The 14548-nt window shown below is 42.5% G+C and overlaps 1 protein-coding gene across 1 annotated transcript in view; it reads right to left on the bottom strand.

Annotated features, from left to right (window-relative positions):
* The window catches only part of LOC310989083 (serine/threonine-protein kinase WNK2), a gene marked incomplete at its 5' end in the record, with an annotated part of 39927 nt that extends 28211 nt beyond the window's left edge, over positions 1–11716 (bottom strand). Inside the window, one exon of the mRNA XM_083975976.1 lies at positions 11087–11716. Coding sequence (XP_083832102.1) covers positions 11087–11716 — 630 coding nt within the window. The remainder of the gene's footprint in view (positions 1–11086) is intronic.
* Positions 11717–14548: the final 2832 nt, after the last annotated feature.

Below are 14548 nucleotides of genomic sequence, written 5' to 3'. Positions count from 1 at the left end.
AGCATCCTTTAAGTGATATTAGCTCTGAAAGATTCGGTTTCTAACACGCGAGTACTAAGCTAACAGTCGAGAGCTCAGGAATCATGTCAAGGGATTTACCATTAAATTGGAATTTCTGCCATGAGCAGCAGTGTAAAAAACAAAAACAACTTATGATCAAACATCACAAACACAAGTGTGCATGTACACACACACACACACACACACACACACACACACACACACACACACACACACACACACACACACACACACACACACACACAGTGTAAGCACAACTGTGTATAGCCAGGTGAGTCAAACATTGTTTCCCTAACGGTGATATTTTTCCTGCAGTTGCACTTTTTGTTTAATCATAAAAAAAGTACCTCTGCCAAAAGCAGAGCTAAGGAAGGATGAGTATCTAAAACTGATTATCCACCAATAGAATCAGACTTCTAGCTGGGCAGAGGCAGCAGGATACAGCGGTGTTGAGACAGAGCTTCTCTCCGGAGCATCTATCTACGTAAGTACCATGCAGCAAACAGGGTGACGGATTAATTCCTAACACACAGAAATACACACACATAAAGATGCTGATGGTATTCTCGAGCACAGGAAACTTTATAAACACAACTTTTGAGTCTGGTTAGTGTATTATTAACACCAAGCTCCCTTCTGTTATTATAAACCACTAGCTCTCGCACAACCACACACAATTTGATTTAAAATGCAAAAAAGCAGAGTCATGACACTAATCAAGATGGATTCTTCATATCTCATAGCTGAAATTACAAAGACCAAATCAAAGGGGTGAATAATCTTATATATAGACTTTAAGCTAAGAAACCTACAGACACATTTTGATATATCTTACAGCAGGTAAACAGACTATTGAGAGTGAGGAGTTGTCGTCACAGCTCAGAGCCCTAATACATCCATGTCAGAGCCCCGCCCCCCTTCTCCGCCATGATGGAAGGATTCCGGTGGCAAAAGCCTTACTAGTCTATGGGCAAAGTCGTCTACTCCGTAATTTACTGTTTTACAATACCGAAAATCACTGCTGTGTTAAAAACTGCTCCAGTGATTTACTTTCTCCTTATTCTTTCTAGTAATTTGTTGATCTGTTGGCGCAAAAAAGAGCTAGAATTTAGTCCGTCTCTGTGCTGTTCTGATGACGTTGCCCCTGGCAACCGATGGCGTCTCCTTCCATCATGGCCGACCATAGGCACGTGACTCCTCACTCTCAATAGGCTAGCTATTTTCTATTAGATTAGAATTGTTAAATATCAGCAATAGTTTTGATTTTTAAAATGATTTTCTTAAAAAGGGGAAAGACTAAAACATAATATTCAAAGAAAAAGTACTGATTAGTCTTTGGTATTAAATCGTACAGTCTTTTAAGGTATTCACTTCCCAACAAGGTTGGTACTGTCGCCTATCAATGCGTGCTGGTTGTCACTGTTCATAAATGAACAACAACCCCCTGTACCTGGGACTCAGCAAAAAAAAATCTTTGAAATGGTCATTTAAATTTGGCTTAATGCTTTATAGTTCACTTTTTTTTTTTTAAATGTTGCATGTTCAACAAAGAAAGAAAGAACATTTAAGACCAGAATGGTTTAGAATCCAAAACAACCCGATAACATAACTAGTCATCATCTTAATGGTAAAGCTACAATGAAGGTTGAAGACATACCATCAGTCTGTCTTATGTGATGCTATTTATCCTTACTGTACTTACATACTCCTGATGAGAAAAACCTCACACGTTTGTACCTAATTCAGATGTCACATATCAGTGAACCAGTGAGATCCATAGCCAGGGGACTACATGTGTTAGGAGAGTAGGAGAGGTTTCAGCATCCGTCCTAATTATGGCAGCTAAATTACACATGTTAGGTTGGTCTCTCTCCACAGCGCTGTGTTCCTAATTACAATTTCCTCTTTCCCTCATTAACTTGGCCTCATTCTGATCCTTCGTTAACAAGGAGCAGATTAGCAACTTTTTGAGTTCGTAACAATAGTGTGACAGGGATTAATATTCAACAATGTCAACAACTTCTAGCTATAAATTGTAGACAGCTAAGCCCAGCGTACTCAATATGTGTCACAACATTTGGCTAAGAAGATTACGTAGGGAAATATTTCACCTCAGGATATACTTCAACATAAACTAGACTCTTATGAAATCCCGATCACATTCAAAAGGAAAACCTGTGCAGATTAATCTCTCAATCACTTAAATACTTGCCTTTCTAGGAACATAGAAAGTCATGTACACACACACAAACACACACACACACTGACACCAATGAGCAACTGGGGTATAGCATACGCTTTCAACACGACAATAAAGACCACCCCGAACAGCTGTGTCTTATTCACAGCTTATTCAGACCCGGGACTGACAATGAGGCTGTTTGGACGCATGCTGCATGAACCCTGGTTGCCAGGTTGAAGAAGGTATGCTAATTTACTTGGCCACCCCGGCACCCTCTGCACCCATCCCCTTATAACAGATGACTATTGCAGTGCTTCTGCTGCTGTAACAAAAGCTGCTGCGGGATGAGCAATGAGCCAGCAGGCAGGCCCGCGGCTGGACTGTGTCCCACCGGTCCTCCAGTCTCCAGGAGGCTACGGCCAGCAGCTGCACTGGCCACTCCAATAGTTTCGGTGTTGCACTCTGCCATGCAGCCACTCTTCATTGAATATTATGTACTAACAGGCAAGCTGGCACTGATTGAAAAGAGGAAAAGCAAGTTGAGAGCAATATGCACTTATATCACCCAGCCTAGTCAAAGAGGAGGCTAAACGACAAGAATGACAAAGATGACAAGCCACTGAGATGCTATCACAGTAAGACAACAATGCTGTCTATGATGACTGCCCTCTGGGTGTGTTAAGAATTAGCTAAGAGGACATAAGGTAAAGCTATAAGGAGATATGACCGACAGCACCACACCCTAACACGCTATCTTAACAGTAAAAAAAAATGACAAACAGCTCCAAAATAACACATGATGCCACTGCTGCACTTCATGAGTGAAATGGATTATAAGTGGCCTATAGTGAAAAGCACTTAGACTTTAACACTAATGCAACACACATACTGTACGAGTGTGTCTCGCTGATTTTGACCAGGACTTAGCCAATGTGGATTAAGGCATACAAACCTCCTGTAAACCTCTTTCCTGTCACAGACTAAATACGTAGGCTGACAAACAAACAGTTCTTTGACACAGTGACAAAGACGCAGAAATTGCTGATTACACACTTGCCTCCTCAAAAGACTAATGCTGCTTATGCAAGGGTCATGACAACTGCTGAATGATCACATCTCTGTTCTGTGGCTTGGTTTACGAGGTCAGTACTGACATCATATTGGAGTTTTGCGATCAGGTAACAATCTGTAAATAGTATACCTGGCAATATCTTTTTAACATGTATTACAAATACTTTTTTAAAGGGATAGTTCACCCAAAATTCAAATTTCACTCATTATCTACTCACCCTCATGTCGACTAAGGGCTGGGAGAATTTTCAGAGTCCTCCGTGCCTTCTCTGAGTTACAGGGGGGGTCTGCGCAGCAGTATTTGTCCATATAATGGTTGTGAATGGTGCTTACTTTTCTTCATCCAAAAAGACACACCAAAAAACATCCAAATACCTCCATGCTGCTCGTCTGTAATGTCCCTCTTGTATTGAAGCCCCGACATGAGAAATTGTTCCGAAAAAAATTAAATAAGTCTATATTTTAAAGGGGACCTATTATGCTCCTTTTTGCACCAACTAAAATAGTTCCTGGGTGTCTTAAAGACATGTCTGTGACGTGCTTCGGTCAAAATACCCCAAAGATCAAACATCACAGCACTCTCAAAAACAGGGCTCTGCAAAACGGTCTGTTTCAGTGGCCCCTCCCTTTAAATGCAAATGAACCACTCCCTCAGCATTGCGTTACCATGACGATGTCTACTACTAGTAGCCTACTGATTTGGCCAAAATGTAGTATGCAAACAAAAGCTAAATCTGCAGTAGGCAAATTGCCAGATCTCCAGTCTGCATCTGACCAGTCTACATTGTGTAATGAAATGTGCCCATGACCTAGTCTCACCCTAACCAAAGATGGTTTAGAGTAGTCTTTGCCATGTAGGCTACTGTAACCATGTAACATGTAATATAAAAATGCAAAAATAAATATATAAAATAAATTAAAAATATATGCAGAATGGTCAGTTCATTGTAAAACAGTTATTTATTGATGTAAATGTGGTGATTTGTGCACATAGACTACAGAGCTCCGCAGCACTGCTCCTCTCCTCCTCCTTCTCACAGCTTCACTTTTCATTCAAACTAATTCAACTGCCACAAGATTTCATCAATGAGACCAACATTCTGCTAAATAGACTAACCACACGGCGGTAAACGTCTAAAAAACCCGCGGGTATGTTTATTAGCGAGGGTTTTCTCTACCGCGATGGTTTTCTCTACCGCGATGAGCACGGACGCCTGCCCGGCCAAGGAGGCCTGCAGACGGGCTCTGCCTGTGTGAGGAGCCGCTGCAGCTCCGCCGGAGCTCCGGTGCTCCGTCGGTCCAGCGTTACGTCGGTCCGGCGAACAACGTCGCCCCGGCGGTACGTCGCTCCTCACACAGGTACAGCTTCACTGACATGAAACGTCGGCGTAAACTTCTAAATAAAACTTAGTAAAGTGACGCTACAGCGCTACAACATGCAGGGAAGAAGCAGGAAGTGCTCCGCTCTCCGCTGTGACACCAGCCACAACACAGCAGCATGGGAGGAGGCGGGGCCGGCTGGAGCAGAGACCTCGGCATGACCATGTAGGGGAGTCCGGCACGCCATGACGTAGACGCGAGCTCATGTCAAAAAAAACTCAGCGCAACCGAGTGTAACACGATGTGCAGAGAAATCCCAATTATCTAGCAGGGTTTACCCCCAAATGCATTAACCTCATGATATGACACTTCCACGGCCTCTAGAACCATTATCCAACATTTTAAACACATATAAAAGTCTGAAAAGCTGGAAAAGCATAATAGGTCCCCTTTAAGCTTGTTTGTAGCGGAAGCTCCCAGTGTCTCAGTTCGCTCGGGGCTTCAATACAAGATTATTATTCTAATGCTTGATTAAGACACAGATAGGCCATGGGCCAATTAGAAATGAATGCACAATTATAAAAAAAAATTGGGGATTTCACAAGGTAAATACAACACATTCAGTGAGTCTTAACTTGTTTAGGCCATGACCCATGAGTCTAAACTGGTTTTTAAAAACACATAGCAAACACACCTATTTCTTCATCCATGACAATGCACTGGACCTGAAATCAGATTCTTATTCTCTGGTCTCCATGACACACACACACACACACACACTCACAAATTGTTGATACACTATTGCTTGATTATTAGATGGAGAACTGAACATTGATGTTAACGATGAATAATAATCAATGATATGTATCCTTTATTGGGAACACATGCAGGCAACAAAGAGCGACTTAGGTCATGTTCTTGGCTTTTTCATTTGTAATCAATGAGGCTTCGTTGTTGACAAGAAGCAGCACTAACTAGTGTGTCCAGCAAAACCTGAGCAACGACAGCTGGTGGTGACATCTACAACACACACACACACACACACTCTTGCACAGACACCAAACATTCATGCTTGTTATTGGGGACGCACAGATACTCAGACAGATTGTAAAAAAAAAAACATACCAGCTACAAATAGCTGTGGTGCTATGATACCCAGGGTGGCAATTTCACCCATCTGTTCTGAACTTGAAACAAATATTCAACAAATGTTCTCAATGCCCCATGTAACAGACTTAAGCCTAATGAGCCTAGATTGGACCAGTGCAAGCCAGAAGAGTGAGAGCGTGGAAGGTGACCCGTCTCCCAGTTCACTGGTGATGATGGTCGGGGATGTGAGGAGGCAGAGAACAGTGGTGTGCTGGGCAAAGATGTCCTGAGTCGAACTGTGCGGCATGGCCAAATCCTCACCCCACCACCCCACCCCTCCCTTGACCATTTTATCATCCGCTGCAGTGTGGGGGCACAGAGCCAGAGAGACAGCCTTGATTCAGCATAATACCCTGACCCAGACTAAACACCACACAGGGCTAAACACAAGCGAGGCTTTTCCTGCATGGAAAATTCGAAAGCGGGGTCGTTTCTTTATTCCTGTGGCGCCTTTTCCAAAACGTGTCCAGGTCATCAATAATAAAAACCGATTTCAATGTGTGCTCAATGCAACACTGCCTATACTGCAACTGCAAATGCTACTTCAGGGCTGTGGAAGGTAAAAAGACTTCAGCCGCGGCAGGATATGCGAAAGGGCCAATAAAATCTTTATTTACTAACATGATGCCATGTGTTTGTCAGGTTTCACAGGAGACACAAGCTCAGTTGGGAAGACAATGGCAGGAGGAAGGAACCAGTGATGGAGGCAAGAGTCAGAGTGCTGGAGTTATAGACAAAACTTCTGGTTTTAACTGTTAAATGGTGATAAACGTTGGAACAGAAACATGTGAAATCTGCACTTTCCCTAACTCTATCCCTATTGGCTACAGTACTGCAATGAGGCCATGTGTTTGTCACTCATCATTACATAAATAGCTTAGTGATGCTGAGTTCAAATAGAGTGTGTGTTAAAAGTAACCCGTGTCTTCATACCACAGGAGCCTAAGCAGGAGGCTTTAACAGGATACAGAAGTGTTCCAGATTCATTCATACAAAATAACGCCCTTAAATTCCAACAGGGATTATTAGTCCTAATGAGCTGTTGTGACACTTCCTATTGTTAAGAGGAAGGACAAGGGAGGTCAAAGGCCATTTAGCTAAATCTTCATCAATTCTTGGTTAACCTGCAGGAGTGTACGTGTGCTAAATGTGGGACTCTGGTGGTTATTCACGAAATGCTGGTATGATTAAAGAAAATATCATAGCTATCTATCAGCTTTGATGACAGCAAGCAGTATTTCACATGTTCACCACTTAGAAACTGCAGTATGTGTCAGCTTAAATAAAAGTCTGACCATGATGGGTTTTTTTTTAAACCAGGTTTTAAGTCAAAACAAAGCAGCCCACATGGATTGATGGCAGACAGCCACTGCTGGCATTGATGTAGCAGCAGCAACAAACAGTGTAACTTAGAGGTGTAATGATTAGTTGAATGGTTTGTTTGACAGAAGATTTAATTGGCAACTATTTTGATACGTGAATATCATTGCATTTTGGAAAGTATAGGCTGTTTTAGATTAAACACAAGGACTGGAAAAGAGCTGTGGTCATTTCCTTTCACTATTTTCTGACATTTTATAAACCAATTATGGGGTTGATATTGTATTGTATTATGTGGTCTTTCCTGGTTCCCCTTTGTATATTTTAGCTGTTTCTGCCAAACATTTGATTTATACAAGCATTCTTAGTACAGGAAATGTTCCTATAAACATTTTCCTACTTCTCCTATAATAAGCAAAACCTTGCTTGTAGACTCTTCAGCATTATTAAATGAAGGGGGATCACTTTTCTCCTCTTGTCAACACCCCAATTCTTAAACCACTTCAACTACAAGGGCCGTGTTCGCAAATGTCTGGGCACTTTATTAGGCACACCTAATAACAAGCAGCTCTGGCACATATTCAAAGTTTTAAAAGCTTATGAATGGCCAAGTTTTGTTGTTAAAACTTTACTATGATTGTAGCTTGCTGTGGTTGCACACTGATAGCCTTTTCTTACTATGTGCAGGAAGGGTAGCATGCTATACAACCTTCTTGCAATTCTGAGACTGTGTTGAATTGTTTGGCTTATAATTGAAAACTAGTCTTATGTCAGATCTGTCAGAAAAATGTTAACATGACGCAAGTAAGCCTTTTAAAACCTTTCATTTTCCTGACTGTGCAAAGATTTTGATGTGTTGGATCCAGATTTCCATAATTAGCCTCTTACCAACAAGCCTGTTGGAGCTAAATCACAGACCGCACTGCCGTGGCTCAAACAGACTTGTTCTTCATCCCTCAGGGTCTTCAGTTGGCTAAGTGACACGGGACCTCAGGCATGCCAGAAGATGGGGTCCGCTGATAAGGCACTGTTAGCCATAACGACTGGGTCTGGCTGCCCTCGCTTCCCTGGGCCTCTTCAAGCCAAATGGGCTGTAACCAATGACCCACTTGGGCTTCTTCAACTCTGTTTTCATTTTTCCATCTCACTAGTCAAGGAGAAAGTTGTTGGTAGCCCTATACATGCTAATACAAAGTGACAACCACAAGCTATGCTCAAAAGCATGCTACCAACATAACATGGCCAAATCTAATATATAATTACTGGGAAAACCCAGTGTTTAAAACAAAGATATTGACCTAGTGACTCATGGCCTCATTTGTAAGGCTTGTTTGGATGAAGAATGCCAAAATCTCCTGCAAATATCCACAGACAGGCAGTTTCTAATCCACACCATGGTATCATAGCCAGCTCTGCATTCACAAGTTGAGAACGAGATTTAATCTACAGAACAACAAGCTCACTGCCAAATACCACGAAGAAGTCTGCACAAAATCAGAAGTAAACTCAGTATCTGCAAGTGTGCACATAACATTCATCATCAAGATAAAAATCTATACACAGAGCCACAATTGGCAGAAACGGGAAGTTTCCAAAGTTTAAAAAACAAATTCCCATGAGCAATGACAGCATGAGACAAGGCAAACAGAGGGACAAGAAGTGTTTCTTTAACAATAAAAAAAAGAAAAAATCACAACAGGCATCGTTCTCTCAGATTAACATCCTTGCCTGAGCCAGGGCCATCTGTGTTATGCCAGCAGCCTGGCACAGAACAGAGATGTGGGGGAGATGGCATGGGAGGAGAGGGGCAGGGGGGTGAGACAGAGAAGGTGGGGAGAAAGCAAGAATAAACACAGGACCAGATTAAAATTTCTAGGCAAGAAAGGCATGTGACCACTCGAAGCAGGGAAAACAGTGGAAAATCACAGTCATATCTCCTTTGCTCCATCTAACTCGGAAAGCTCATCTACCTTCTGCTGTTCTGTTCACCACAGTTCCCTCTGAGCGACGCAAAGGTGGCATCCCCTACATGCAACAATGAAATGCAAACACGCATGACGCAGCCAGAAAAACCCTTGATATTTTGGCTTCAAACATAAAGACTAGTTCATACCTGCACTTCCACTATGTTGTTGATCACTGAGAAGATCGTGGGCAGTGTGGATTCTTGGCTTGGATCACGAGTCTTAGAGTGTGTTAAGTTTATCCCGTCTTTTTCCAAAAAAAGATATATAACTTTAACTTACGACCCTTAAATGCCATTCAAACCTAGTGTTTACATCCCAATTAAGTATTTTACAAATCCCTTGACTTAAATGATACATTTATTGTACTAAAACAAATTAAGACAAACTTAAATATTTAAAATTACTAGAGCTGGAATGAGCGATTGATTCATCATTTAGGCTATATCAGTACCAAATTACTTTTTATAATCTATCTTTTTTTTTTTTTTTTATAGCAAAAACACTTAAATGATTCTGGTTTTTTTTAACCATTTAAAATCGAATACCATTGGGTTTTGGACAGTTGGTCTGAGTTAAAGCTACAAATCTATATCAGATAGAGGGAATAGATTAGAACATGATTGTGAGGACAGAACATTAGTATTGTGATTAACAGCCATTATTGATTGTCCACTAGAGGGAGTTTTAATATGTCTCACTGGGGAAGAATAAAATGCAGTAAATTGTTTCCTGTTCCTCTTCCTATCATCTGAGCCCTACTGCAGATTGGTGCTGTCAGGCTGAGAGAGATGTGGGATTGCTCACTGTTACTATCAGTCTGTATGACCTCATCCTCCAAATGAAATCATTGTGTGTCTCTTGGCACTACTGTATCTGGCCAATGGCATGTTATCTTTACAGTGATGGGATGCATCACTGTCTTGTGATGCTAGAGTTATACAAATAGGTCTAGTTCTTTTCAACGCATCGAGCAGTCTGCATTCTTTCGTTGCTCAGGTTTCTGACGCAGCACATTTTCAGGATCCAGAGCTAAGTGTTCGCTGAGGCCACAGGACCACCACACACTTCCCAGCAGGCTCCAACGCACTTCAGCTGCTTCCTGTCTGCCTACCTCCTGTTGCACAGAGGGAGGGAGGCAGGGAGAAGCACAGCTCGCAACATAGAGACACACTGCTGGGACGGAGCGCACACAAGCATCCCCTGCACTGTCCGCTCCAATAACTGTGCTCTATGGCATTACATTGTCAGCTGGGCAAATGACTACAGCAAAAATGAAGGAGCACTGAATGTAAATTGAATCCTTAACTACTTAAATCTCTACGGTGAAAGAATAATAAATCGCAGTGCAGTCTTTCATTCTCAGAGGGGGCCAGTCATGCTTACTGTAGTCCCCCCCTAAGCCCATGAGAGGGAGAGGGAGAGAGATAATCCCTGCTGCAGTCTCCAAAGGACGGAAATAATTAGTTAATACCTTTGCACAGTCTAAGCTGGTGATTTTCTTGTGTCTGTGTAATGCAAGACTAGATAGATTCTCCTCGTGCATTTCCAAATCTGCTGATCGCAAGAGTTCAGCGGCGGCATGCATCTCTCCACGTCAGCAGCGGACACTTGACTTGTCAATCACTTTTCCTGTGTAAACCATTTAAAATTTAGTGGTAACCCATTAGCAACTAAGGCACACCCTCGTGAGACACTGGTTGATTGACAGCTCCCCGAAGACATCGCCATTAAGGCACAATGATGCGTGAACCTTCACTTAACACAGAACACAGGGAGTGGGCTTCTAATGAGAGTCAGCCATCCCGCCATTAATATAAATCATTATATGACAGAAAAGCTATTTGCATGAGAGGAAACATGTGAGGATGGTTGTTTTAAATATTTCAATAACTATCTAAAAGTAAAATTTCAATGTTGTTTTAAGTGTCTCCCAGGCTAATGTGCAGGTATAAGAATGGCAAGAATGTTAAAACCTATATGTGACTGCTGCATTTTGTTTGCTTTGGTAATACAGAGAGACAGGCTGTGAATCAGCTGGGCAGCTGTAGTACTTTACCTGCAGCTCACACCAGGCAACCTCCACCCAGGTCTCGGTGTCAAGGCCCTTGTAGACTGTCTTGAAGGACCCTCTCCCCAGCTCGATGTCAAATTTGAGGAACCTTCCTCCCGGAGATGTGGAGACTGCTTTCATCTCTGCCTCTTCCTCATTCTCCTCACTGGCTGCCTTAATGGCAGTTTTAGCACCATCGCTGCACGTAACAGTTAATGCATCTGCACCTTTTTCCTTCTCCTCATCAGCACTGGCGCTCTCTGTCGCACTGTCTTTTTGGCCACCTTGACTTTCAGTGCTGGAGCCCTCTTGCACCCCGCTACTAGTCCCCCGAGTCCTGTCCACTATTGTTTTCAAGTTTATGTTCAGGATCTTACTCCTGTTATCACATTCAGGTGCTTCAAAGGCCTGCTCGTCTGTGTCAGAAAACCACAGACTCCTCCTGATGAATCTCTGACGCACAATCCTCTGATAGCTGGATGTGGGGTAGGCGCTGGGGTCGCTCCCACCCCTCACTACTGGGTCCACAAGGCTGATATTCCCATCACCCATGGCCAGTTCACACTGAGAGTTGGGTACGGATGGATAGTTCAGGTCTTGGTGGGCCCCGGAGTTTGAATGACACTCCGGCTCCATGGTTGGGTTAGAAGTTCAGTCACTTTGGTTTCCAGGTCATTCGTGCCATGGCTATAGACTTCCCAACATGCAGATTCAGAGATGGATACCTGCAGCCTGCGCCCACTCGGTGACGCAGTTTGCCAGCAGAGGCCCCTACCAACAACACCGGGATGGATGGCATAGACGAGATTTCATCCGATATGAAGAGCTGGAGAGAAAAAAGAAAAAAAGGAAAAAAGAAACGTTGCCAGTTTAGTTAGTTAGTGAAACTAAACCCAACAATTTGCATCGTGAAAGCAACAACTGCTGTCTGGAGCTATAACCTGGGCTCACGGGGCGTCCATCATTACGGAGTTTAACATAGTTGATGAAAATAAAAGCAGGTGGGTAAAAAAAAAAAAAAACATAAAATAAAAAAAACAAGCCCGAAATAATGAAAATAAAAGCCAAAGATAAATAAAATTTAATAAAACAAGCCCAAGATAGGAATAAAATAAAATAAAACTGCTAGCTAAAACCGTCGTCGCTCAGGTGAAGAAGACTAGCCAGGTAGCTCCGACGACACAAGTTAACGTTAACTTTTTGTTATTTCACAACTACGTAACTAAGTTTACAGAGGTTAAATTAATGTTGCAGCATCCATATAACACCAAAGAGTCGTAAAACACTCGAACAGCAGCTAGTACATTACATTAAACACAGACAGGACTCACCTGGTTTTGGAGGGTGGGGAAAGGCGAAGAAAACCGACCAAATACGAAAAACCCTCCTCGGCTAAACTAAACGCTAGCGAGTCCAGCAGCACCGGAGGAGAAACAAACGTCGCCGCTAACGTGAGCCACGACAAAAGGTGGACTTTAAAAAACGCCCTATCTGCATATTATTATCCCCATTTTCCCACTAGACTACAGCTTCGCTTCCCAACGACCGCAGATGAATAATACAAAAAAAAATCAGGTTCAGCTATCTGAACAACTGAACACGGATAATCCCATAATAATGATGATGACGAGCAATAAATGAAAATGACGGATACGTTTTTTGTTTATCTCCTTTCAAGTCCTCCTCGCATCCCTCCCTCTCTCTCCCTCTCTCCCTCCTCGGTTGCAGATACAGCAGCTGACGATGCCGAGCGAGCGAGACTCTCCGCTGCTGCTGCTGATTGCGGAGCCTGTAGTTAAAAGAGCAGTGCAGTCGGGCGGCGTTTTTTTCCTCCTTTCTCTCTTTCTTCCTCCCCCTTTTTTTTAGTTCCCTTGTCCTCCTCCTCCTCCTCCCCTTAGAAAATTAATTTGCGTGTACCTACAACTGTTTTCGCTTGTCATCGTCTCGTCTCTCCTCCTTTTTAGGTTTTAAACACCGGCGGCGAGGTGGAGGCGCACAAATGTGTTTCCCATTCAGCTCGCTCGGTTCCACGCCCCTGGTAACGACTGGAGGTAATCGGCCAATCACACAGCAGCAGCGGCAGCGGCAGCAGCAGCAGCACCGTGGGGACACCACCACACTGCTGGACTGCACAATATCAAGAGTGACACGCATTTCACATGAAAAGACCAGAAGCACATGGTTTTTTACAGTTGATGCAATTAAGGACAAATCATGTGTACAAAAAAAAAAAAAAAAAAAAAAAATCTTCCACGCCCCAGATCAACCACGTGTATCACGCATCACGTCTCACCCAGAGCCCAACAACAGCAACATGACAGATTTCTTAAAATATAAAACGAATACTGTTGCTGTTGTGGCACCATAAAAAAGAAAACAACTGAATAAGCGTTTTATTATTTTCTGCTCTGTAGGCTCTGTTTGCCTTCAAGCCCCTATTTTCCCTTCCTCCACATCAGGATCCACTTTAGAGCTCATTTTCTCCCAGAGCTGCAGACTGCAGGTGAGGTGCAGCAGCAGCAGCAGTATGCCTAGCAAGATGATAATCAGCAGCAGCAACAGGAGAAGTGGAAGTGAGGTAAGATAGGCTATATGAGAGCGTTTTCTAAAATAAGGAAAATATAGAAATAAAGCATTGTACCATAGGCTACTATAATGTGAGGCAGGGTACAACTTACAACTATACCTATAAGAAATAATAATAAAAAAAACATCAGCAGTGTAGAGATGCATTATTTCTCAAGAGTTTATCATTTTTACTTAGAGTGTAGTGGATAATGTGTAAAATAAGAAACAGATGGTCATAGATACATACAATCACAGCAAAATCCAACAAGTGCTAACAAGTACATGGGTATGGGCATACTGGACACGAGGTCAATAAATTCATAAACTGTTCTGTTTTGTTGCAGTGCTGCATTACAATAGCCTAGATGAAGTATTCGTATGAGGATTTATTCTAAAACCTAAAGATCTAAATATATGAGCTTGTGCAGAACAGATAAATGGAAATCATTGCATGTGCACACAGAAACAAATCAACAAGAGAAAATTTAAACAGGGATTTTAATGTTTGTTGCAGGCAGGCTGGGTCAGATGACAGTCTGGCTCAGTTGAGGAGTGAAGCATTGTTGGCACCTGAGTGACCTTATAAATAATGAATGCCCTCCTTTGTTTCCACTTCACCGGCCAAAATGGACACACACAAACACATGCTCATACACAGTTTTACTTTTACATAATAGCATCAGACTGCATGCGACAGCTAGGACGAGAAGTCTTTATTGTGTTTTATGTGGTGATTGAAGTTGCCATTTGACAAGTAATTGCAATATACTGTAGTCCAGAGCTGTATCCAGTTTTACAAGGCAAAGAAATGACTTTTATTGTGTCATCGCTGAAGTTGCTGTCTTAATGGCACCATTTAATTTCAGATAGATGAGAGTGTGTGTCTGTGTGAGGAAGAAG

This window comes from Trachurus trachurus (genome assembly GCF_905171665.1).
Source record: "Trachurus trachurus genome assembly, chromosome: 7".
Taxonomy (NCBI): Eukaryota; Metazoa; Chordata; class Actinopteri; order Carangiformes; family Carangidae; genus Trachurus; species Trachurus trachurus.
This window is presented reverse-complemented; position numbering and strand designations above follow the sequence as displayed.